The 24,660-nt window shown below is 28.9% G+C and overlaps 4 protein-coding genes across 22 annotated transcripts in view; 2 read left to right on the forward strand and 2 right to left on the reverse strand.

Moving 5' to 3' along the window:
- Positions 1–8,078, forward strand: part of LOC145961175 (uncharacterized) — a 66,829-nt gene extending 58,751 nt beyond the window's left edge. For all 15 annotated transcript variants that reach the window (XM_083081092.1, XM_083081093.1, XM_083081083.1 and 12 more), the window contains one exon: positions 771–8,078. In XM_083081092.1, the coding sequence (XP_082937218.1) occupies positions 771–1,181 (411 nt within the window). In that variant the 3' untranslated portion in view covers positions 1,182–8,078. The remainder of the gene's footprint in view (positions 1–770) is intronic.
- Polr3g (RNA polymerase III subunit G) lies at positions 6,495–9,900 on the reverse strand. The gene is made up of 2 exons (XM_083081117.1): positions 9,761–9,900; positions 6,495–9,501 (listed from the first exon to the last, which is right to left on the reverse strand). The coding sequence occupies exon 2, from the start codon at positions 9,482–9,484 to the stop codon at positions 8,822–8,824; it is 663 nt and encodes a 220-aa protein (XP_082937243.1). The 5' UTR covers positions 9,485–9,501; positions 9,761–9,900; the 3' UTR covers positions 6,495–8,821.
- A 448-nt stretch (positions 9,901–10,348) lies between these two features.
- LOC145961182 (ciliary microtubule associated protein 1A) lies at positions 10,349–24,557 on the forward strand. Of its 4 annotated transcripts, XM_083081115.1 has the most exons (5): positions 21,947–22,378; positions 22,453–22,537; positions 23,503–23,715; positions 23,785–23,989; positions 24,153–24,557. In XM_083081115.1, exons 3-5 carry the CDS (start codon positions 23,586–23,588, stop codon positions 24,409–24,411), a joined length of 594 nt encoding a protein of 197 aa, XP_082937241.1. In that variant the 5' UTR covers positions 21,947–22,378; positions 22,453–22,537; positions 23,503–23,585; the 3' UTR covers positions 24,412–24,557. The 4 variants fall into 4 exon arrangements, with proteins under 4 accessions (XP_082937238.1, XP_082937241.1, XP_082937240.1 ...); XM_083081112.1 differs by lacking the exons at positions 21,947–22,378; positions 22,453–22,537 and adding an exon at positions 10,349–10,385; XM_083081114.1 differs by lacking the exon at positions 21,947–22,378 and having other exon boundaries at positions 22,527–22,664.
- Cdc14 (cell division cycle protein 14) lies at positions 11,803–22,383 on the reverse strand. 2 transcript variants are annotated; one of them, XM_083081108.1, is made up of 8 exons: positions 21,710–22,381; positions 21,025–21,290; positions 20,343–20,643; positions 19,615–19,984; positions 19,185–19,526; positions 18,977–19,102; positions 18,483–18,764; positions 11,803–15,946 (listed from the first exon to the last, which is right to left on the reverse strand). In XM_083081108.1, exons 1-8 carry the CDS (start codon positions 21,756–21,758, stop codon positions 15,904–15,906), a joined length of 1,779 nt encoding a protein of 592 aa, XP_082937234.1. In that variant the 5' UTR covers positions 21,759–22,381; the 3' UTR covers positions 11,803–15,903. The 2 variants fall into 2 exon arrangements, with proteins under 2 accessions (XP_082937234.1, XP_082937235.1); XM_083081109.1 differs by lacking the exon at positions 18,483–18,764 and having other exon boundaries at positions 21,710–22,383.
- Positions 24,558–24,660: the final 103 nt, after the last annotated feature.

Consider the following 24,660-nt stretch of genomic DNA (forward strand, 5'->3'; position numbering starts at 1 on the left):
ACTCTTTCATTTTTATTTTCCGTATTTATCATATTTTACGGATGTATATAATAAATATATGCATGAATCTTATTATATTCATGTGCTGCTTCTCGGTAGTGAAGAATCTGCGTTGAAGTTTACTCCTAAATGGAGATATTCGCATCGCATTATTAATCAAATTTTTCAATTTTTAATCTTGGTTTACGGTATCTTGATAATTATTCGTTCAAGAAAAAAAATAATAAGGATTTATAAAAGACTTGTTTGATTTAGTCCAGAATGCACTGAGAATAATATTCCAACTTTTGTTTATACCTTGTACATTTTTTAATACATTTACATAAATACACACGTATGTGCCGAGCTTGAATCCAGTCTGAAATATCGAACATTCGATCGCCATTTCTCAGAAGGCAATGGCATATTGTCAAAGAATCCCTCGAATTTTGCCGAAATTTTGGAACCGGGGTTAAACTGTAGGTCCCGTATATCTGCAGAAAAATTAATAAAAGACTCTGACAAAATATACGGCTTAGAAAGAGAGAGGTACGTGTATACTTGTGAGAACTCACGAACTTCTTAATTATTATATTTTATTCGATAAAGAAAAGAGACTCGACAGATACATACGTACATCTTGCTCTAAATATTCATGGAATCTAATCTATAATCTAAATTAGTTTACATAAATCTGATTTATGCTACATAAATAAATGCGAAATATAAAATAGCGATAACTCACTTAAGAGAGAGATAATTAGAATTATTCTTCCTATATTCAATTCTAGATAATTGAGGAGACGAAAGAACGGCAAAGCCCAGAATCGTCGGCAAAATCCGTGGCAGGTACGAATTTGAGATGCTTGGAGGCTTGTCCGACGTTCGAAGAGAAGAAGAAAGATAGCAGTCTGCCGACAACGACGACGCTGGTGACAACAACTACGTCATCTACGTCACCTGCAACACAGAGTTACCGTATCCTCGAGGCTGAATCGTCACCTCAGGATACTGGCGGTAGCGGCGGTACTACGAGCACCGGAAGTAGCACCGTAGGCGGTTATCACGTTTTAGAGGCACCAGCAATAGTGCCGGAATCGACACAACACTCGACGGCGACGTTCGGCGGTGACGTTCTTGAAAAAGCGCGTAATCGCTTTGACAAGTTCTGGGGAAAGGGTAATAATGGCTCAGAGAATTAGAAGTCTCCCGCGTTCTTTGAAAAAAAAAGGAAAAGAACGTTTCAACGAAGGATTCCACGTTTTTTGTCTCGGAAAGGCAAGATAAACCCTCCCGGGAAAGGGACAAAATTCCACCTTCCTACCGGTTGGTCTGTCCACGTACTGTCATAGCTTCTAATTGCTTGAGAAACGAGATTGTAGTACATGAAAAAGTGAAGAGATGAGCCGAGATAATGTCCCCGTAAAAGAACTTTTCCCACTGATCACCGATGATAATTTAAGATCCTCGTGACCGAAACCTTTCAGATTTCTTCACATTAGCATATTGCTGATTCTGATATTCGAAAAAAAATCACATCTACCGAATATAAATTAGAATTTCTCAAAGAATACGATCGCACATCAATATGAAAAAAAAATATTTTCATTAAAAGATAAAAAGGTAAGGGACAACTGTAACAACTAATCAATGCTGCTGAAGATTCCTGAAAATTATGATCGATAATTGATTTACGCCTTTATTAGAAACAACTAAGATGCAAAAATAGTATACGCTCAAAATGATCAAGATGATATTAAGTATCTTGGATTAAACAAGATTAGATCCTAAAACTTCCACGGAGGAATATAAATTCGAAAAGATAAAAAAATCTTTAAATCAAATTATCGATCATTAATACGAAAGTTTTAATAAGAAAGTTTTTTTCTTTCTTCGCAATCAGAAGATAGACCGTAGAATATCATGGATCCGCGCAGATTTTCATTATTAGTAACAAAAAAATGAGGTAATTCCAGACAAAAAAACGTTAAGATGAAGAATCCAAATTAGGGTGAAGGACTGACATGAAAAACTTATACAATGACGGTGCGTGCAGGTAATGCGTCGGTCTCGAACTCAAGGAATAACTTGAGAACATAACTATTTAACATTTACACACACATGCTTACATATACAAACACATGCTAAAAAGATATTCGTATATTTCATCTTCGATTGATCAATGATCTCATTGCGAGATTTCATAGGCTGCAAAAAACAAAATACAATAGATCACGTGAGATGCATATAGTGCGTAAATTTATTTGCTCATCCATTTTGTTTGGAATATTTTCATATAAAAGACAAAAAAATATTGCAAAGTGTATCTATCAAAATACATTGTTTTATTTATATTAATATATGGGATAAATATATAGCAATGTTTCTTCTTTGTGCAAAATTAGCTGCAAAAAATGGGATATAAAAGGATTTATTTTATCAAAAACTTCTTTTTTTATCCACATATACACACATATATATATCAAACATATATGCGGATACAAATACACGTACGCACATACATACGTGCATTTACCGACACGTGGACAAGTATTTAAGACGAAATACACATTTACGCGAATACATTAACGTTATATAGGATATTAAAGTGGTCCCGTACATACGAGATCGACACATAGTTAAATCCGAATTCTTTTTCCATTTATAAAACTCGAAGCCGAGTATCGAGTATCGATAGGTAAAAAAAACAGCTTGTTGCTATAAATAAATAAAATCGGGAAGAATAAGTAGCCTTTTAATCGCTTCTCGTGCGTTTTATATAAGTCTATATATGGAATATATAATAATTATATTAACACGTATACACTATGTATACAATTATGGGATATTATAGCACTCGCGGATTATAAATAAAGTACGGTATCTCATTGAGAATTCTTCAGATCGGCAATATCATTATTAAATAATATTATTTAATGAAATAATATTATGCAACTTAATTATTTGCAGAAGATTATGCCTAAATATTTTACGACAAAGTAGTTACAACCAAATTAATCTATTTTTATTTATTTATTTAAATATAATATATTTGAAATATTTATTTAATTGTAGTATATTTATATGTGTATAATTTATTATTTTTGTATTGATTTTTAAATTTTAGGAAATTAATTTTTTTCTCATCTTGTTTTGCAGAATAATGTCTAACAGTAAGATAAGAATTACATACGTAGTAGATTGAAGAGATCTGTGGAATCCTCGGGATGCAGAGCCGCGAAATAAATTTCTTTTCGAATAGAGAGAAGATCTCTCTTTTTTTACATGTTATTGTCACGAAAAAACTTATTCCATTTCTAAACCGAATCTCGACCATCTCGCGTGTGATTTTGTGGACGAGTTCACCGTTGTTAATTTCTAGCTAAAAGCTAAGAAAAATGTGTAATAAATGACATTTCTTATTCACACTTTTAAAATATAGCTTTAAGCACATTTTCCATGCAGTTTGTAAAAATTTGCTTTAAACAATTAAATCTCAATTATAAAACCGCATCGATTACTTCAAGTTTTATACCTTGTCATAATGAGAACATGACATGATAATATAATGATAATTATAATGGAATATAATGATAATTATATTCCAAACCGACGAATATATATACAATATGTAAAATAGAAACATCTTCAATTGTTTTGCAACTAAAATTTACATCAATTTCTAGAAATAAGAACTGTACTACGTATGTATCGCAAATTCTGCGACTACAAGCAACACGACTTTTTTTTACAGAAAAGAGGTTGTATAATTAAATTCATCGCATACTATTATAGCAAAAATATTTCGAAAGTCAGAAATGATTAATTTTTATTGCATCGTTCACCGCAAATCGCGGCGTAAATGGTCGGGAGAGCGGTCTCGAACAATTTAATCATCACTTACGAAGCGAAATAAATCACTGTAGTGAAGTGTAGTGTTTTTTCACACAGAGTATGTAGTGCGTTGAACATCTTCGCAATTAAGGTTTAACATAAAATATTGCTATGTGTGTGACGACGACGATAATTATGACGATTACGTTCGAGGAATGCGATTCCAGCGTTATACTAAAATTTATCGAAAATGAAAATAGGGATTTCTGAATCAGAAGCGAATCGAAAGAAAAGAACAAGAAAAAAAGTGGACGCTATCTATGCATGCTGTATATTCCGTCTGTTTTCTTACGCAAATGTGTATATATTCTTTCGTACGTTCCTCTTTGAAGAAAACAATGATGACGATAATGATGATGAAAAAAAGATCTAAAAAAGCTTAGAGAGAGATCGATGACAAGCGAGAGTTCACCGATTTTTCATTTGGATTTGCGATAAATATTGAAAATGTTCTATTGTTTACCATCAAATATCTGTGACAAGTAATAAAACATATCTTAAGTATTTTAAATATTTTAAAACATAAAGTATATTCGATTTAAGAAAACTGAAAAAATATTAAAATTTTATTCGAATACTTTATATATAAAAGACAATTTAAATTAATTAAATTTTAATTAAATTAAATTTAAATATAATTTTAATTTAATTTAATTTAAATTAAATTATATTTAAACGTTAAATTTGATATTCTATTGCAAAATGATAAATAAATAAAATTTATTTTATTTTCATCATTTATCAATTGTCGGATGAACCAAAGAATTCGGAAAACACTCGCTCGTTCTTGTTTGAGAATGTTAAAAGACGAAAAAAAGGAGTTTTTTTTCTTTCATGAGCGTGCACACGCATATACATTACACTCCATCCACAGTCCACGTCCAAAAGCCAATCAACTGCAATAAAGCAGTAACGATAATAATTATAACAATAATGATGTTAAATGATAATTAATAATACTGACGACACACACACCGCTAAATACATAAAAAGCAACAAAAGCTGGAATAAACAATAGACGGAAGGAATTGGGTGGACAGAATTAGATTCACAAGATGAAGGATTCAAGAGATGAAAGGAAATTTGAATTGTGTTGCTCTGAAACGAGCGATCGCTGACGATGATATCGTTATTCGATATTGAACGTGAAGCTGATTTCGAATGACAAGAATAATTGTTAACCTGACTGTGTGAGAGAACGATAAACAAGTTTCATCCGGCGTAAATAAAAGTTTAGCTGTTGTGAAAGCTTCAAGTCGATCAGTGATTCTCAGATTTTATTTCAAGAGATAATATACAAAAAAATTGAGATTGGTTTATTTAATCTTATATATTTAATTTTATATATATTACATATTTATCTTTCTTATTATTTAATTACAAAAAAATAATTAAATAAAAATCTACAAATATAAAAATGTATTCTAATTTTATAGGTACATTACTGTATCTTCGTTTGATTTAAAAATCGTAACATTTTATATGTAAATGTTCACGAAAAGCAAATACTTATAGTTTACTGCTTTTAATAATTATTTGACAATTTCCAGAATAAAATTTGAAAATTATTCGTAAAATAGGAAAAATCTGAGGACCACTGAAGCATATTATGTGTACGAATCGCACAGTAGCGCTTCCCTCCAAAAGTCCATTGCGTAAAAAGTCGGCCTAATTTTTCATCCAGAGAATGATCTTTTACTTAGGATTGCGACAGATTTTGGGCAAGAATATAATCCTTTTTGTACGTTTGCCTTTTGCCTTTCAATGTCGCAATTGTAACGCGATGATTAAATATTCTTACTCAATGTTAGAAAAACTGTTAGCAAGTCACTGAAGTAAAGGAAAGAGAATAATAATGATACTTATTGTTAGAATAAATCATGTGGTTTTGATTCACGAAACTCAAGATAAATAATCTTTTACTGCAACATACGAGCCAAAATGCCAATCATTTTTCCCAAATAACACGAAATTGCACAAGAGACATTTAAAAGGCATCCGAAAGATATATTCGAAAAGATTAAAAATTAAAAGATTGTGATAAATCTTTATGACGTCTCTTAGACGATCGTTATCTGAATTTTTAAATTCTATTGATAGGAGTTATCATCGTCACCGATTGTTCCATCACAGACGTAGACGCTTCATAGCATCGTTTAAGTGACGATGAAGAACTGGCTGCAACTCCAAATTCATTTGTGTCTAATGCAATCTCAATACGATTGTTAGCTTGTTGTGCGCTTTCGTACGAACATTCTTAACATTTAAATTAAACATATATTAATTAAACATACATTAATTTTTATGGCAATCAATTTAACTAGGAATCTTTAATTATTAACAGATTTTATATTAACCACACAAATGTGGAAAAATTTGTTTATATATTTAAGTTAAAATTTATCATTTTTATTTTATTTTCTCTATATATACAATCACTATAAAACTATATAAAGTTTTACTGAATAATAAAATATCAGCTTTTGAAAATTTCATATATAATTTTAAATAAAATAAAATGGATTAAGGAAAGAATAAGATAAAATTAAATAGAGAAAATAGAATAAAATGAAAATTACAATGAAAATAAAAATTAATGGATTAAAAAAGAATATTTTAAATGCATGTGAACTCCAGTATTTAATTTAAAATGATACACTTGTGCGCTTGACTCAAATGCAACAAGTCTTGCTTCTTTTTGCTTAATGATAAAAATTTAAGCATTCGAAATAAACGCTATCAAAAGAAATATGGTACATATACTCGTATATATCACAGCACATCAAAAAAGCACTTTGCAAGCTTACACTGCCCGTCCGAATTCAAAAATCGACATGTTTTTGTGATTTTTCAAAATGTTAGATCGCGTGTCATGTTCATTAAAATGCAATTCACAATCTATGACAAAACAATCTCTCTTCGCTCTCCATAACAATTGAAAGCAAAGGCAAATATTACGTCCATCGTATCCAACATTTATATTACTAGCATCTTTATCATTGCATTAATATTATTGCATTATCCTTATTATTGCATTAATATTATTGCATTCGTATTAATTCACAAGTTTATTTACAAACGCATTTAAAATATTTACTATGAGAAATTTCCTGTTCTTGACTCATAAATAACGAAATAATTCTATTGTGCCATTGGATCGATTGTTGCGAGATTTATACGTGGAATCTCGAAATAGTATATCGTATAGCGCTCTGGCCCATTATAATAAAATACCTCATTCCTATCAAATACAAGGCCATGTGAAACTTATGCAAATACATCTTTACATCGTCGGAGAAAGACATTGCGTCCACAGATGCGCTTGGATTGTTACTCCACCCTTATTTACGCTAACCAGAAATAGTCTAGTGCGTAAAATATGAATACTATCTACTATTTCGAGGTTCTATTTTAGTTAGCTAATTATGTATTCCATGTATATGTATTATTTTCATATTCAAAGATACGCTTTGCTCTTTCTTTTATTCTAATCGAAACGCACTTGGTTGTTGTGATTACAATATAGTTAAGAAAAGCTGTAGAAAAAAAGGCCATTGGACTTTTTTTAGCAAGATACATGCATTGCGAAATATTCTACATTTTCTTGCTATCCTTTTCCAATTGATAAAAAATATGTAGGAAAATATTGTGGATATTTTTTATTGGAAATATGAATTTTTATCAATTATAGCAAGTTATTGAAAATATGAATTTTTATCCAATATAGCAAAATAACTTTTCATTATGGCAAATTAACGTGCTGGACACGTTGTGTGTTATCTTATAATTGTGCGTAAATGATGGAAAAATTATCGAACTAGAAAGCAGAATACTCTGAAGAATTTAGTATCGTTTCCAAGAAAAATCAATTTTGCTAATAACTGTTATACAACGTGTCATAGAACAGTGCGAATAAGAAATCTGAAGGAAACCTTAAGAGTTACATAACGTAATCGATGTTAAAATTAATTTTCGAAGAATTTGTGATGTCTTTTAGATATCGCTGAATGTATGATGGGTTGCTAAACCGTCGTCGACTGATTTTTCTGCCCCGCCCATAATATAAATAATTATCTATTATAAAACGACGAAAAAAAGCGAAAAACAAAACAGGATTATAAAGAACATATACTAATTAAATAATTGCAAATATAATTTTAAATTAATTTCCTAGATATATGTGAAAATATATTAACTCGAGATTATTATTACTTGAATTTTTTACCATAATTACCATTTAAATATCACATGTTTTTCATTTTACTAAATTTAAATAGTAATAAATTTCACTTAAATTTCCTCCTACTATCTTCTTATGTCTGTCGAGCGAATAAGCGAACCTCGAATTTATTTTTATTTTCACCTAACAATCAATGCAGCTGACCAAAAAGCCGATATTAAACTATAAATTAAAGATTAAGATTGAAGATTAGAATTTCCTCAGAATAAAGAATCAAATACAATAAATTAAATACAATCAGAACAAAGAGTCAAATACAATAAACAATTATGTGTTAACAAATGTCTTGTTCTTATTAAAACTACCACTTGATCAAAAATTTGCTTACGTATTATATTATATACATAGTTAAAGAAATGGAAAAAATATGAAGCAGTACAAATTCAATGAGCTCGCCATGATATACTCATCCCTAATTTAATCCTTTACACTCGGATGTCCCCTTTGAGGGGACATTGTAAGTTTAGCAGAGATGGCTCCAAGTGCAAAGGATTAACATTAACTAAATTCACATGTTGATTTTTATCTTTATACAATGCTATTAAAATTAATAACATGCAATTCGATTAGAAATAAAAAAAAATTTACCTATCACACAAGTGAACTAAATTTATAATATTTACACTATTAAATTATATTACATTTACATTATTCAAATTTAGAGAGAGATTAATAATTCTAAAATTGAGAATGCATTAAATTCACATATCAAAAAACAGCTACATCATCATTATCATCTTCACTGTAATAATTTTCACCAGTATCAAAATATTCATTTGCATAATCAGTCCCATCATCCATTTCTTCATCTACTTCTTCTTCATCTTTCACACGTTCACTCGTCTTCTCTTCCTGATCTTCGTCCTCTTCTTCCTCTTCCACCTCTTCCTCTATATCAAGCCGCTTTGTATCTTCCTCTTTCTCCAATTCTATCAGTTTTGTTTCAATGTCCAATTCCACCTTGACCTTCCTTTTCTTACTTGGCTTCACACTTTGTTGCTGGATTTTACGCTTTCGCGATGATTTTAATTCCATCGGCATTCTACTCCAATCATAATTTGACTCATATTCCAATGTATTATATCCTGTCATAGCCTCTTCATAATCCTCACAATATCGTTCAATATCTTCGTTCAATACAACAGCTTGCACATTGTTTGACGACTCCCGCATATACTCAGTGAAATCTCTCTTTAATTCTACTAAATAGCCCATCTCAGTTGTTATCTGTACTGGTAAAGCCTTACGATCTAACATGGGATAACTTGGCGATGGTTGCAAAACTGATGTTGGTAACATTTCTCCTTTAGAGAAGCCCAATTGCTCCATAGAGAAAGACATACCTGATTTTATTTTGCCACGTCCTGCCATTTTGGTTGTATATGATCCTAATCAGTGATATAAAAATATATAACATTAATATCAATGTTACAAAAATGACAATACTTCTAAAAGTATTAAAGTTAAAAAATTATACAAAATTCTTTAAATATAACAAAATGTCATAATTAATTTAATTTCTTAAATTGCATGAGTTTTAGGACAACTTGTAAATTATTATTTTTTATGTATTAAGTGTTAGTTTAAACTATCTTTCTCTGATGTCAGATTGCATTCTTTTGTAGGGTAATATCCTAATCTACTTACCTCAAGAAATATTTCAAGAATAATTTTATTTCAAGCTTCAAACTTTTTGCGCTGTCAATTCCTTCTTTTCGCTTTTTTTCTCAAGTTCTTCTTGTTTAGCGCGAAATAATTCTTTATCATAAATTACTTTAATTACGAGAGAGCAGGAAGGACATGTGACTTCTTCCTCGCCGCAGGCCAGTTCGGCGAGAGATATTTGGAATTGATCGCCGCATGGACACGGATAGTAATAAATTCCTTCGTCCTCGTCGTATTCGAAATCCTCGATTTCCACCTCGTCGTAGTAGCTTGATTCTGGCATAGCGTTTAAACTTACTAATCACATTCTAAGCAATTTAAGGTTGGAATATCCTGGAACGAACAATTTATGAAGGCTGCGACCGGCTACCGGCTGCGTTCGTTTTGATCACAGACTTTTATTTTATTAGATCGCTAACAGTATCACTGAACTCTATAGTATCTTCTATTGTATAGTATCAACCAATCGGCGAAGCCCTGACAAAGATAGTGATCCATCCAGCATGTATGTATCCTTTTCTACAAATTGGCCTCTTGAATCTTGAAAACTCGCTCAGTAATTCAGTGTACTGTAGCTGTAGGTTTATGTTACGTGACGTCACGCATGGTGAGCTATTTATATTCATAATCGACTTATGCGTGCTATATTGGTTACTATAACTCTTCTTTTTACACAATATTAAGGTTGAAGAAAATATATGTGGAGAGGTACCAGAGTTATATATAAGATATATATATATATCCAAGCAAACTTATCCGGATTCTATTGTCCTCTTCATTCTCTCTTTTTCTAATGATACGCTATTATAGCTTTCTCTCTTCCTGATTTTACTTACTCCTATCTTATTATTCTTCTCTTCTAATTTTTCTAGTTTTATCTATCTTGCAAACCTTTTATTTTCCGTTTTTTTATTTGTAAGCATCGGTTCTCTTTCCCTTCCTCCCTCTCATTTTCTTATATCTCTCTCTCTTTCAGATTGTTTCCAAGTAGTTTTTTTAGATATTTATTAAAATTATTTCTGTCAGTATCTTGTTGCTTTTTTAAATATCTTATTGTTATTAGTAGATATTTTTAGAACAAGATTAAGATAAGAATATTGGATTAAATTTAACAGAGTTTTGTAACAATAATTTATTACATAAATTTTTTGTACAAAAAGGTAAAGTTTAAGCTTTAGAGTCTAAAAAACTTAATTAAATATTAATGAATTGCTGCTCATTTATATATCACATTATATCTTTACACATCTTTTATATTTAATATAAATATATATGTGGCACTAATAAATTAATAATATATCCACTAGAGAATAAAATTATTACAACGAAAATTATAAAAATTATTGCCAAGTGAGAAATATTTCAACATATATATACAGCAAGACACACCAAAGATGCATAAAAATAAAATTAACTTTATTAGTTAATTTTATAATAATTCTATAATAAATTCATATATTTAAATGATATTTAAATATATATTGTTAATATTTATAACAAAAATGTCCATATAATCATCAATTAATAAATAAATTGCAACTTTCGAAGTTATCAAAAAGCAATTAATATGTATTGCAAAAAACTTAAGTACAGATGAGAATAATAGAGAACATTCTAAATATAATAACTATACACTTTTATATAAATACAATAAAAATAATTAAACAAAGAAATTGCTTATCTGTAGCTATCTTAGTAAGTAAATTATTTTTAAATATATCAGAAACATCAAGATAATATCTGTATTTATTTATTATTATGTTGTTAATTTAAATATGTGACAAAATGTAAACATAATAAAACTTCTCACTGTCTGTCTGTTAATATACACCAAAGTACTCTAATATAACTTTCATATTAATTCACAAATTAACTTATATATAGAAAAGATTAAGATAGAAAAACTTAATTTTCATGTATTTATGTTGTATCTTGGTGTATGTGTATCTATGTATATAATTACTATAATATATACTATATTAAATACTATAATATTCATTAAAATAAAATTAGCCATTTAACAATTATATAACTCTCTTCTCTAGTTTTATTATAATTTTTGTATTATACAAGCGCACATACACACAAACACACATATACATACAAACACACTTTTGTCTTCCAAAAAATAAAAATATCGCAATTTAAAACAATGCTTTTTGAAATATCACACGTTCTTTTATTTAATATCACTATAAAAAAGTGCAACTTTTGGAATTATTAAAGAATAATACGTACAGAAAAGTCTACGTGTTCATAAAAATAACAGCTTATTTTTTTAATTTTATGCTTAAGAATATTTCAAATAATTAATATACATTTTTATATACAATTTACAGAGTAAATATTACTCTACATCGGGATATTTAATATGTTGTCTTACCTTCTAGCCAATTTGTATTATGTAATAGCAACGTTATTTAGAAATATAAATTATTCTTAATTCTTTTTTTATGTAAAATATTAACATTCTATTTTTTTTCTTTTCGTATAGTGTTAATATACGTGCGCACATAAATAAAGGATGGCCCAGAATGATCGTTCACTATGATTTTCTTGACAAAGTTTAAAAATAGAAAAAATGATAGAGAAAAATTTTGAATGATGTGTGACCAGGATTATCTTTTTATAATTTTATTTTTTTAGTACATTTTTATATTAAAAAAGATAGAGTCGTGGAAAGATAATTATTCTTACACTTTAACTTTTTCGGTTTTTTTCTATTATCAACTGCTTTTAAGAAAATCACAATAGCTCTGGACTACCTTATGTGTAAAAATTTACATTATTATTACATTATTAATTCCATATTTTTTGATATGTTTTGTACCAGTAACAGAAGTGAGATAAATATAAATATCTATATAAATTATATAACTAAACTATGTTCACATGCGCATGTTATATTACACATATATGTTATATTACATATTATATCATGATATCTTTACAAAGAGATTTGAAGATAACTTAATATTTCTTATATATATATTTTAAAATTTCATATTTAATAAATTGTTATTAAAATTCCTATTAGTTACTAATGTATATGATATAATTAGTACAATAAAAAAAATACAAAGTTACATCATATTTATGTAAAATCTACAAATTTACATATGTTTCCATTAATTTTTAGAGCCATAAAGCTTTTTTTTAAATCATGACCATCTTGCTTAAAGTAACAATATTGAAGAAATAATACATAGTTTGACGCAAAATATAATAATTTTAAGACGTTATCTATATAACTCTGTACACATAGAATTGTTTTCGGATTATAATCATGTATAAATCAATATTTTCCATAATCACAAAATACATATAGCCTATTTTGCGATAAGAATTTTTAAAGGGGATATCAATAATTTTGGTGTTCAACAACATCGGAATATCAACAACTCCGAGCAATTTGACACGGTTTGAAACATTCTATCCATCAATCACAAGTATGCAATCAAACCGAGCCTATCCGAAAGGAAAGAACAAGATCGCATTCTGATACATCCGACACTATCTTAAATCTCCTCCCTTCCCTTGCTCATATCGGCAGTTAATATTCCGTCTATTTTATATCTCTATAGTATTTACAGATTCTCAGAGTTACTGTATGATTACGAATCTAAAATCAAAATTGCATATCTAATATGGCAATTATTAAGTATAAATATTTTTATAAATTTTAATATATATGATCGATTTGCATCAATTTGATCTGTAAACTTGATCCGTAGATATATATAGGTATATATATGTATGGAATGCGCTTCATTTGATGTTACTTTCATTTTGGAACTGTCGATATAAATTTTATTCACACTTGACATTTAAAAGCATTAGTAACATAAATAATATTATTAAAATATTATAGATCGCCTTTCTATTTCATCTTCCAATATCTTCTAATCCAGAAAGATACAAAGATGCTTTCCAGCAAACAGCACAAAGAATACATTATGATGCAGAATTGACACAAGTTTAATATAAAATTTAAAATGGATCAAAATTACATCTGAAATAGTGGATTCAATACGAAAGATATATATTGTAATTATATTATAAAATTTTTATTAAATAAGAATAGATCCAGCCATTTCTATGCTTACAATGCTTTATAGCAATAGAGTAGGTAGAAAAAGAAATAAAAAATATGACATCTTTTTTTTCTCTTGCTTTTCCTTAGAAAAAGACAAAAATTTTGTTAAAAATATGGCGCTATATTTATCTTTTATTTTTCCACTCTATGCATGAGCATGTCAATTTATAAATGAAAGAGTAGTATGAGAACAGAATATCTGACATGTAGCTCATCCAATATAGTATATAGTACAAGATCAAGAATAGTAGAGGACAGAATAGGGAGATTCTGTATAACAAAAATTAATTACTTTATTGCCGCCATATTAGAGCTGCTATTTCCAATTTTATAATTTTAATTTTAGATTCGTAATCAGTAACTTAAAAAATTATTAAATACTGATTTTTGAGTTAAAAAAGGAACTATTCCTTTTTTATAATCTAATATCTTTTATATATCTGAGATTCTTTGAAGGCTAAATAACAGATACATTCGACTTAATGATCTATGAATGTCAATGAGATATATTTTCCAGTCAAATAATATCTTCGGGACGCAAAGCATGTTGCATTGACTATATATAAACTGCACATAGAGCATATACATATATTGATATTGCAAGTTTCTTCTTTTTCTAACGTGTTTGATTAAATTTAAAATACTAAAAATAATGTTTTAACAAGTGCCATATCATTTACAGTGTTTAGAAATTTTTAACGTTATTTAAAACCAAAAATTACAAAATTAGTTTGTATAATATACATTTTCTATCACAATGATGATAAATAAATTTTTTATCAACTCTCCAATTTCGATCCACAATAATTTGCTTCATACATATATAACAATATAAATTTATAAATATAGTGATATATTTTAAAATTTACATATATTATTCAAAATAATTAGACGATTATTTCAAAATTAGCAAATTTTATCAATTTTTAAGAGGTCGTACTTCAGGAAATTGTAATCTTGCTAGGCGTTTTAAAAAGCAAGTTCTCGATTTCAAAACTTATGTAATGACAATTTTCGCCCTATTCTTATTTTTTCCGTGGAAAGCCACAAAGTAAAATTTTTAGAATTTTTGCACGCTTCAATTTTTAGTTCTCACAAAAAAAAGAATTCAGTGGTCGAAAATGTCATCTTATAGTCTACAGTGGAAACTTTATCTTTTAGCAGAAAAAATTTTCTAACTGATCTCCCGAAGCTAAGATACAGCCTTTCAAAAAATGATTTACAAATTTTAAAGTAAAATCGCCTAATTGTTTTAAATAATATATTAATATAACAAAAAATATAACAAATTTTAAGGACATTCGGGATTATTCATTCATTTAATTATTTAACAAAATTAAAATTGACTCTTTCAAAATAATAATAATAGGATTATTAATTATATACATATAAAATATTGAAGAAAAAATTCTTTTTTTCTTTGAAGTGAAAATAATCATTGAATATTTTTAAACTTTTGGATAAATATAAAAAATCTTTTTTAGATAATATTATCATAAAATATATATTCACCAGATATCGCAAAAATATATGAGTATTAAATAAACATTTTAGTAAAATAGAAATATGTATTGTATATAGACCAAGTAATTTTAAAAATACATATTTACAAATGTTTATTTTAATCAGAAAAAAGATTAAATATATAAATATATACAAAAAACAATCTGATTTTTTTTTCTTGCATACATTCAATAGATCGCGATTTTAATGTGTGAAAAAAAACCAATTATAAAAGTTGTGTAAATTTTACATTAAATAACACTGCAACAAATTAATATTCCATGTGATGCAGATACAACAAAATCATATTAAATGCAGTGTTGATGACTGTAGAGATAGAATTTGATCTTCATTAATCTATGATATAAAAGCCTGGGCAAAACTCACTTGATTTGAAGACGGATTGAAGGTCAGTGTGAAGTACTTTTTACTAAATGATGGGGTTTAAGCGATGAGATCTTCGGCGCTGGTGAGATGCTCCAGTTACCTGACAATCCTCCCCAACGCCACTGGGAATATCGGTTAGTCATCTGATAAATGCACTTTTATAACTTTTTGTTGTACGTGCACTGCAAGTCACAGAAATAAATAGGATCGGTTCGTTAGCCACTTCTAGTGCCGCTTGTTTTATCCCTTATACACTATTTGTAATGTACACATTATGAGGCCTGGACTACGGATTGTATATAATAAAAATTTCACCTTTTTAATACTTTTATTTCTGTTCAAATGTTATTTGCCCAGGCCTATATAAGATTTCTAGTATTTAATGCATGCTTCAACAAAACAAAACCGGAATTAATGGAGTTATGCCACATGCAATATCAACCTTAAAAAAATGCAATAATTAATTAATCAAATTAGTCACAACAGAATCCCATAATTTTAGGCTATTCCACTTCTCATAAAGTTAATATAGAGTAAACATTTTAAAATGTATAGAAAAATTTTATTTTATATATATATGTATGTGTGATGTGTCTGTTAAATAAAAAAATATATAAAAATATATATACACACGCACAAGAGATAGTCTATCTTAAAATCCCATCTTTTTTTTATTTTTGAGTTTAGAAAAATATATTTTAGATAGAATTTTTTTGTAGATTGTAAAATTTTAAGGAGGATATACAATTGTAATATTTTTTTGAATTCTTTTTTTTTCAAGATCACTCTTTAAGATTATCTTAAATTCTTTAAATAGGAACCTCTATTTTGATTGTGGATTCTTACAGCTGATATGACGTTTCCAACAATTCGGTAATTTACGTTTTTTTCATGAAAAATTGATTGAATTATATATCAAAGAAACTACGATACCATTGACAATGCAGAGTATGCCATATGAAAATTGCATAAGATTGCAAGAGATACAAAAGATTTATATCTAAAATGTTTATTTAAAATATTAGATAATTTTAAAGAAATCTTGTTTTTAAAAATTTTTTTAATTAAAAACAAAAAAAATATAAAAAGTAGGCACTTAAAATGGGCTATTCTGCGTGCATATGTGTATGTGTGTGTGTGTGTGTACACAGAGAGTCCCAAGTCAATATTTTAAGAGATGATAACCGGTCATCACCTCTGGGAAAAAAATTCATATGAATATAGTTTGATTTTGAATATATATTTTCATATTTACATATTCAGTATGTATGAAAATATATGCATTTTATTAATTCAAAAAAAATTAGAACAGCCAAATAATATTATAAACACTTATCCAATTCAATTAGATGTTTGTGCATTGAAGTGCACGAAGAAAAAGGAAGAAAGAATCATGTTCAAATTTTATTTTGCAAACTATTCAGAATCAGACATATATTCATGTGAATTTTTTTTCTCACAATGATCAATGTTATTTCCTCTCAATATATTGATCTTTTCTTTCGGGACATCCTTTGTTTATATTACATTATAATACAATCTTTTTTACATTTTTATATACCCATAGGATGATTCATATATAATATGTGGAATCCACAAACGAAATATACTAATATAAACTTCTTTTCACTGTTTTATATGTCTCCCATTAACTACTAAAATTAATTGCATGTTGTGAAACATTCTGTATGTATGTATGTATGTATGTAGGAAAATGGTTCATATAAATATAAACGAGATTTTTTTAAAGACCAAAAATTAAATAAGTCCGAAATGGCTGCACAGACAGAATAATGTAAATATCATAAGCAGAACATTATCAGCAGGCTTATTCTGTAACTTTTTAATACATGCGTTATAATTATGACGCACGCATTACAGGACTTGCAGCTATATATAAAAATACGTATAATTATAATGCGTACTTTAAAAAATTATAGAATAAAGTTATAGCAGGATTCTCTGTAGTAATCATGATGAATAAACTAGTACATCCATCTGTATAATGAATTAAAGTTTTTAATAAACGAAAAGATATCAAAATCTTATGTAAATTCTGAATATAGTTTGGGAAAATACCTCTTATTACAGTTGCAAGTATTGAAATGGGAGAGTTTAACGAAAGTTGTGAAATGCAAACTATGCATATCACTCCAAAAAAATCAATGTCATTCTTGATTCGCAAAATCTCTTTTTTTTCACCAAGAGAACACGAAAATTGCACATTAATAGCTATTATATTCTAATCATAAAAAATATTTGCAAACATATTACAATTTTTTTTTTCCATTAATAAACTTATATATGAAAATTCTCGTTTATACATTGAACCATTTCTATATATATCATGAAACTTCATAGATTTTTATTAACCTATGTTAATCAACATAAACTTATGAAGCTTCGAAAATTTTATTAATCTACAATGATCAGATGAATGCTATATCTTTATATAACGATGACCAGAAACATAAAAGACAAAAATATAATTTTGTATGGGAAATATACTTGCACAATTACAATAAAGCAAAGCCAAGTGTTAAAAGCAATGGAATTGGGAAAAAGGCAGAGGGAAAATACTATCAATGTCAATTTCACTTGTATATCAAATAATTAATTAAAAGATCAAAAACTGCATAATCGGACTTCATAATGCATCAATTTTTCAAATCGTAAATTTAGGCTCAAATCCGAGAATAAGGACAGTTATCGACTTACTGTCTGAGTGAATAACGAGTAACTCGGTCTGCCGACCTGAGAATCATATTCATGCGTTGTTGCGGCTGTGGTATCGTATGATTGGCAGACGAGTTTGTAGTATGAGCCTGTGCAGCCATGCAGGAGGTACGTTTCGTTCTTCTCACTGGCTTTGATACAGTTAAAGATGTAACAGGATTGATAGTAGTTGTATTGTTGTTGATGTTATGGCTCTGTGTTGCTGGTTTAGACCTAATACGGCAGGAAGATGGATCACAGCTACTGCTGACCAACCAATTGTTTCTACAATTTCCATTCAAGATAAACAGACCTATATCTTTTAACCCCATGCACGTAATATCAATAATATAGAATTCAGTTCAATAATGTTATTAAAAGCATATTAGTATATGTATTAGTGAATAGATCTTTATGGAGGAAAGTAGGTAGTAGTATTGAAGAATACTTAAAAGACGAGATTGGAAAAGAAATTGATAAATAAATAATCGTCCAACCTCTTCACTGTCGTTGCAGTGGATCGTGATAAAAGTCTTTTAGTGGGATCTCTTTCTTTATTTGCCACTAAAGTAGTAATAGTTCCTTTTTGACTCCTAGTTTGTAATAAAGATCCCAAATATGGACTGTAGATAAAATACGTATATATATATAGATATATATCCATTATAAAAAATTTTTGTTGAAATAAAAACAGTTTGTACTTACTGCCCAACAGTGGATGTTCCTGTGCTTGTATTAAGAGAAGTTTGAGATGTTGCTATGCCTCTTCTCCTAGCTTTAATTCTGCACAATTTATCACCCTGAGTCAGTGTACTGTATCTATTTGTTGAACTAGCTCCAGCCACTGGTCCAGGATCATCCAATTTTATTTCGTCCACACGATGCATTATTCCTGATACATTATCTTCCATCAGACTCTTCGTATTGCTCTGGAAGGAAGTTGCTCTGGCTTTACCAACTATCGAGTATATTCCATACTCGTGGACTGAATTTCTGTTTTCAAGTTGCAGTGGTTCTTTCAGTAACGATCGGAGATATGACTCCTTTCTAAAAAATACAATAATTTATCAATTTTTTTTTATATATCTATCATTCTTTAAACTATTAAATAAGATAATAAATAACAAATACCCACTTTTCTAACCATTGTTGCTGGTGACCAATTACAGAACCCGGTCTACATATTCTTATCCAAGCAATTGTTTCGTGAGCAGTTAAATGATAATGTTTCATAATGTAGCAACCTATGAGAGAACCTGTTCTTCCGAGGCCTGCTTTACAATGAACGGCAACCGCGCCATTTGCGTTTTCCGCTATTTTGAGAAATTGATACATTATTGAATCTGTTGGCGTCGATCCATCCATAAAAAATAAATCTTTATGTATAAAACCAGCATCAGTAAAGCTCGATGCATCATAAACCTTTTTATTAAGCCGTACAATTGTTGTTACATTATTACGGCGGAAATAGGTAAAATATGATTCTGGACCATGTAATGGATAACCTGTAAAAAAAGGGAACACTTTTATGCACTACACATTATATATAACCACATACTGTTATCAATGCGCTCTATATGATTCACATGATAAAAGGTGAAAATTGAAGATATAAATTTATTTTGAACTTTCATGATTCTTTTAACATTAATCCCTTCATTCTTCTCCATACTCAATTATCATTCTCTCATTTCTCTCTCTTCAAAATTCATACTTGCACACATTCTGTTTTTGCACTTATAATTATTCATTCCACTGATATATTTACTTTCATTTCATCCTCAATTTTTCTTATTGCATTCATTTTCACACACTCACTCTTATTAAATTGCTGTTAATACAACCAAGATGGAAGGTACGCACCATCTTCCATTTTAGATCTTGCATGTGGACCACAGAAGGCAATAAACTTTCCGGGAACTATCCAATTTAAATCTCCATTCTCAACTCTTTCAAAATGTTCGTATTCTTTAACACAGAAATCTTCGAAATTAAAAAAACCAAGTTGATGGCACTTGTATATAGCACTTAGACAATCCTTTAATGATATTTGATAACATGGTGGTCCGATGGAGGCATCACGAAACATAATGAATGAAGGATTATTTGGACTTTTAGTCAAACATTCATAAACTTCTTGCGCTGTGCGTTTGCAGTATAATATCTAAAAATATAAAAGATTTTGTTGTATTATATAGGAAATGTAATTAAATATATGTATTTAAATATACTTTTTTAGGGAGTACAATTTCGAGATCTTTACAAGATCCTGAAATTCATGAATTAAAATACTTGGAGAAATTTTTGAAAAACTAAGTAATAAAAATATTTCTTATTCTAAAAACAGTAGTTTTTGAGATATAAATATTTAAAACTAATCAATTATAATTTATGTTTAGATAATCACCTACTCTTATATTTCAAAAACTATTGATGTTTTTATTTTATTTTTTTTATTATTAATATAAAGAATTTCTGGGATATATAGAAATATCCCTAAAGAAATATTTTTACAACATTCTAAATAGAAAAAAAAATGTGTTACCGCATAACTTCCCACGAGAAATGCAGCATTCACTCTTTTTTCTGACTCCATTGTTGTATAATGTACAAGTTTCTTTTTGCTGAGTGCAATTCCTTTTAATTTTTTATTGACTTTTTGACAGTATCTATATAACATAGCCAAATTGAGAGGGCCAAAGTCGGCATAAAAATTTTCATACACTAATTCATTGTCAATACTGAAATAATGTGTATTTGGAGTACTTTTTGGTTTCATTGTTGTTCTCAGTGTGACAAAGTACAATCGATCTGGAAGAAGAATGAAATAATTTCTCTTTTCTAGCAAGTGGAAGATAAATTTTTTACTTTCATAAATTCTATACAATTGAGTAAAATATAAAATTTTTTTAAAAATAAATTATGATTGCATCTTTAACATTAACAATATAATATGGATATTGATTACAATAATCATCTCAAAATGATTTAAAAAAAAAATAAATATGCAGAATACATAAATATACAAACTATATAAGTTCAATTTTAAAATAAGTTCCAAGCAGAAAAAAACTTCATACATTTTTATTTTAAATTAATTTTTTTTGAGATTTTATAAATAAAAAATCAACATAAAATAAGACAGTTGCAAAATAAAGAAAAATAAAGAAAAAAACATTATAACAATTAGGCAATCATTATATAAGTAATTCTAATCTAAAATAAATTACCTTTTATGAATTCAGTTGCGCATACCAAAATCTCATTTACATCCTCCATCGTGATTCAATTGCGGGAATAATTGTGCAATAGCGAATACCGATTAAGATCAGGTGGATCTGTCATCAGCGCAACATTTATGTAAATAGCAGATTTCAATTAGCGGCATGTAATGAATACGTAGAAGGCGGAGTTGACGAATGACAAGACCAAGTCTGGATTACTCGCACCAAGTATACGTCGTCGTCCGGGCGGGGATAATTGTCATATGCGGAAAAACTTGCGGTACAACTCGTCGAGTGATATCGCTCGCACACTTTCGCTTTTACGGGACTTGTAATGCAAAGTAGGAGATGTGATATTTACTCGGATACTCGCGCGACCGTTACAGAATTCAAACTCGTAGGAGTAAATTCGGACTCGAATATGGCCGCTCTGGGTATATTTACAGGCGAGAGCTGCACCCTCTTCCTAGCCTGGCCGCCGTCAATTGGAGCGATTCGTTATTTCACGCGCATTATACAATATTGGTCGCACTCGGTGGACGCTCGCATTATCGGGACAGCATCTTGCAACGCGAGTCTCGCTGTCGTCGTCGCCACCGCCGGTCACCATCGTCCAGTGAGAGTCGAACGGAACGAAACTTTTGATTCGGCCGCCATTTTGTTCTCTGCAGTGATGTTAGGGTGCCTTTATTTATTATTCTGTTGCCGACAATGAAGCTCTATAATATATGCACGTTATTATCCTATAGAAAATCTGCTGGAGTTAGAAAGAGATAGGTATATTTCTGGATGGATGTCTATTTCTTTTTACGTTATACCATCTCTAAAGCCGGGGTAAGAAATCAATCAGCTGAGCAAAACGAGCAGCTGAGCAAAACGAACAGCTGAGCAAAACGAGCAGTTCGAATCAAGATTAAAAAGAATTCAAATTTAAATTAAAACCAAACTCATGGAAGGCGCGGTAACGATGGCAGCATTCCTTATAATGTTTTAGTATTATTTATATATTTTTATAATGTACATATATATGTAGCTAAATTTTTTATTTACCAATATTTTAAAATATATTTTTTATATAATCTATAATAAAAATATAATAATATTATTTATTATAGATTCTATATCATACTTAGCAAGTCAATGCAATTAATCTTTGAAAATAAGATATTTATTTTTTTAAATATTAAATAAATGCTAAGCTAAATATATATATGTGTATTATAAAAATATATAAATAATAAGTAAAACTATAATAAAAATAATATAGATAATTATTTAATCGAAATAATCATTTATGCAACTATTAAATATGTTTATTAACAATTTATCTGTGATAATTGAATTAAAAATTAAGAATTACATTTTTTTCAGATTATTATTTTCTAGTACATTAGTATATTAGTACATTAATTATATTATAATATATATTTAGTTTGTAAAAATATCTGAAATTCGCCTAAAAGTAACAAAAATTATATATGTATGTAAGAACGTGCCTATACACTGATTACTATGAATATATCAATTATATATCGTAATTCATACACATTCATATTTTAATGATCTGTAATGTCATAAAGAAAATTTATTTTTTTATTTTTATATCATCTTTTCACCTGTGATCTTTATAGATTTTATATTTTGTTATGCTTTCCACACTTATTAGATAACAATAAGAATGGAAGGCAAAGAAAATAAGATGAAAATGTTAAGCTGCTTGATAAAAAATAAGTTGGCCGATAATTATTTATTTTGAGCTGTATAAATGAATTATTCACTATATGAATTTTGGAATACAGGTCCTGGCCCAGTTTACAAATTGCCGACATTAATTGGCTACAGAGATCATGATCCATCTCGGCACAGAAATCCAGCGTACAGTATGCGAGCTCGAACTGGCATAAAAACTTATGCAATAGGGCCTGGTCCTCATTATAATATTAGGAATCTAACAAAATCTGGATCTGATAGACCACCAGCATACACAATTACAGACAGAAAAATATTAAAATGTGAGCATATGATGACAGCAAAAATATGAGAGACAGCAAAAATTAATATTTAATTTTGTATTTTGACAGTGCAAGATTTAATACCAGGACCTGGAGCTTACTCTCCCGAATTATGCCCACCGATGAATCACAATCGTAGAGCACCAGCTTACAGTATGAAATCACGTGGTGTAATAAGAATTCTAGATGAAGGACCTGGACCAAATTCATATTCTTTACCAACATGCATAGGACCCAAAGTGCCTGACAAGCGTGCTCAGGGTGCATTTTCTATGTAAGACACACGCGCACGCAGCTTTATTTCCGCGTTTAATGCAATATATATAATATCCCTCCTTCTCTTTTATTTATTTATTTATTAATATATATATGTTTTTTCTTTTTTTATTTACTTATTATAGTATATATTTTATATCTCTTTTATTATCTCTTTTCAGCTCTCATTATCATGAAATCCGTGAGAAATTTATGAGTCCAGGCCCGGCCGCATACATCAATATTGATTATAATATGATAAAACGACGAGGTCCGGCGTATAGTTTAAAGGGGAGACACATTTTGTCAGAAAAATATCGCAGCCCGGCGCCAGTTTTTTATCCATTGTATAATACACAAAAACGTGCACCTATGTATTCATTTGGCATCAAACATAGCGAATGCACCGGAATACCTATAACACAATTAGACGAGGATTGATTTTATAACTAAAAAATTTTATACATATACATAGTGTGTACATGTGTGTGTAAATATTGTAATGTGTTGTATATTTTATATTTGTTTGCATTAAATCTATTTTATGAAAAAATTTTTGGAATATTTTAGATTTATACACACACACACACACGTGATATACAGAAGGTGGGCAATTTATTTCAATAATATTAAAAAAGGAGAGAGAGAATAAAATCTATTTATATTACTTTCAGTAATAACTTTCTCACA

Source organism: Camponotus vicinus, unplaced genomic scaffold (genome assembly GCF_025532165.1).
Source record: "Camponotus vicinus isolate PSW18456_S1 unplaced genomic scaffold, iyCamVici1.0 SCAF_11, whole genome shotgun sequence".
Classification (NCBI taxonomy): Eukaryota; Metazoa; Arthropoda; class Insecta; order Hymenoptera; family Formicidae; genus Camponotus; species Camponotus vicinus.

Excerpts from the sequence above, each read along its gene's own strand:
- Polr3g (XM_083081117.1), bottom strand. The coding sequence starts at position 9,484 with ATGGCAGGACGTGGCAAAATAAAATCAGGTATGTCTTTCTCTATGGAG.
- Cdc14 (XM_083081108.1), bottom strand. The coding sequence starts at position 21,758 with ATGGAGGATGTAAATGAGATTTTGGTATGCGCAACTGAATTCATAAAA. Across the intron at positions 20,644-21,024 it reads TTCTCGTGGGAAGTTATGCG|ATATTATACTGCAAACGCAC; the intron begins GTAACACATTTT and ends TTATATTTTTAG. Across the intron at positions 19,103-19,184 it reads GGAACATCCACTGTTGGGCA|TCCATATTTGGGATCTTTAT; the intron begins GTAAGTACAAAC and ends TTTTATCTACAG.
- LOC145961182 (XM_083081113.1), top strand. The coding sequence starts at position 23,382 with ATGGAAGGCAAAGAAAATAAGATGAAAATGTTAAGCTGCTTGATAAAA. Across the intron at positions 23,431-23,502 it reads GTTAAGCTGCTTGATAAAAA|GTCCTGGCCCAGTTTACAAA; the intron begins ATAAGTTGGCCG and ends TTTGGAATACAG. Across the intron at positions 23,716-23,784 it reads AGACAGAAAAATATTAAAAT|TGCAAGATTTAATACCAGGA; the intron begins GTGAGCATATGA and ends GTATTTTGACAG.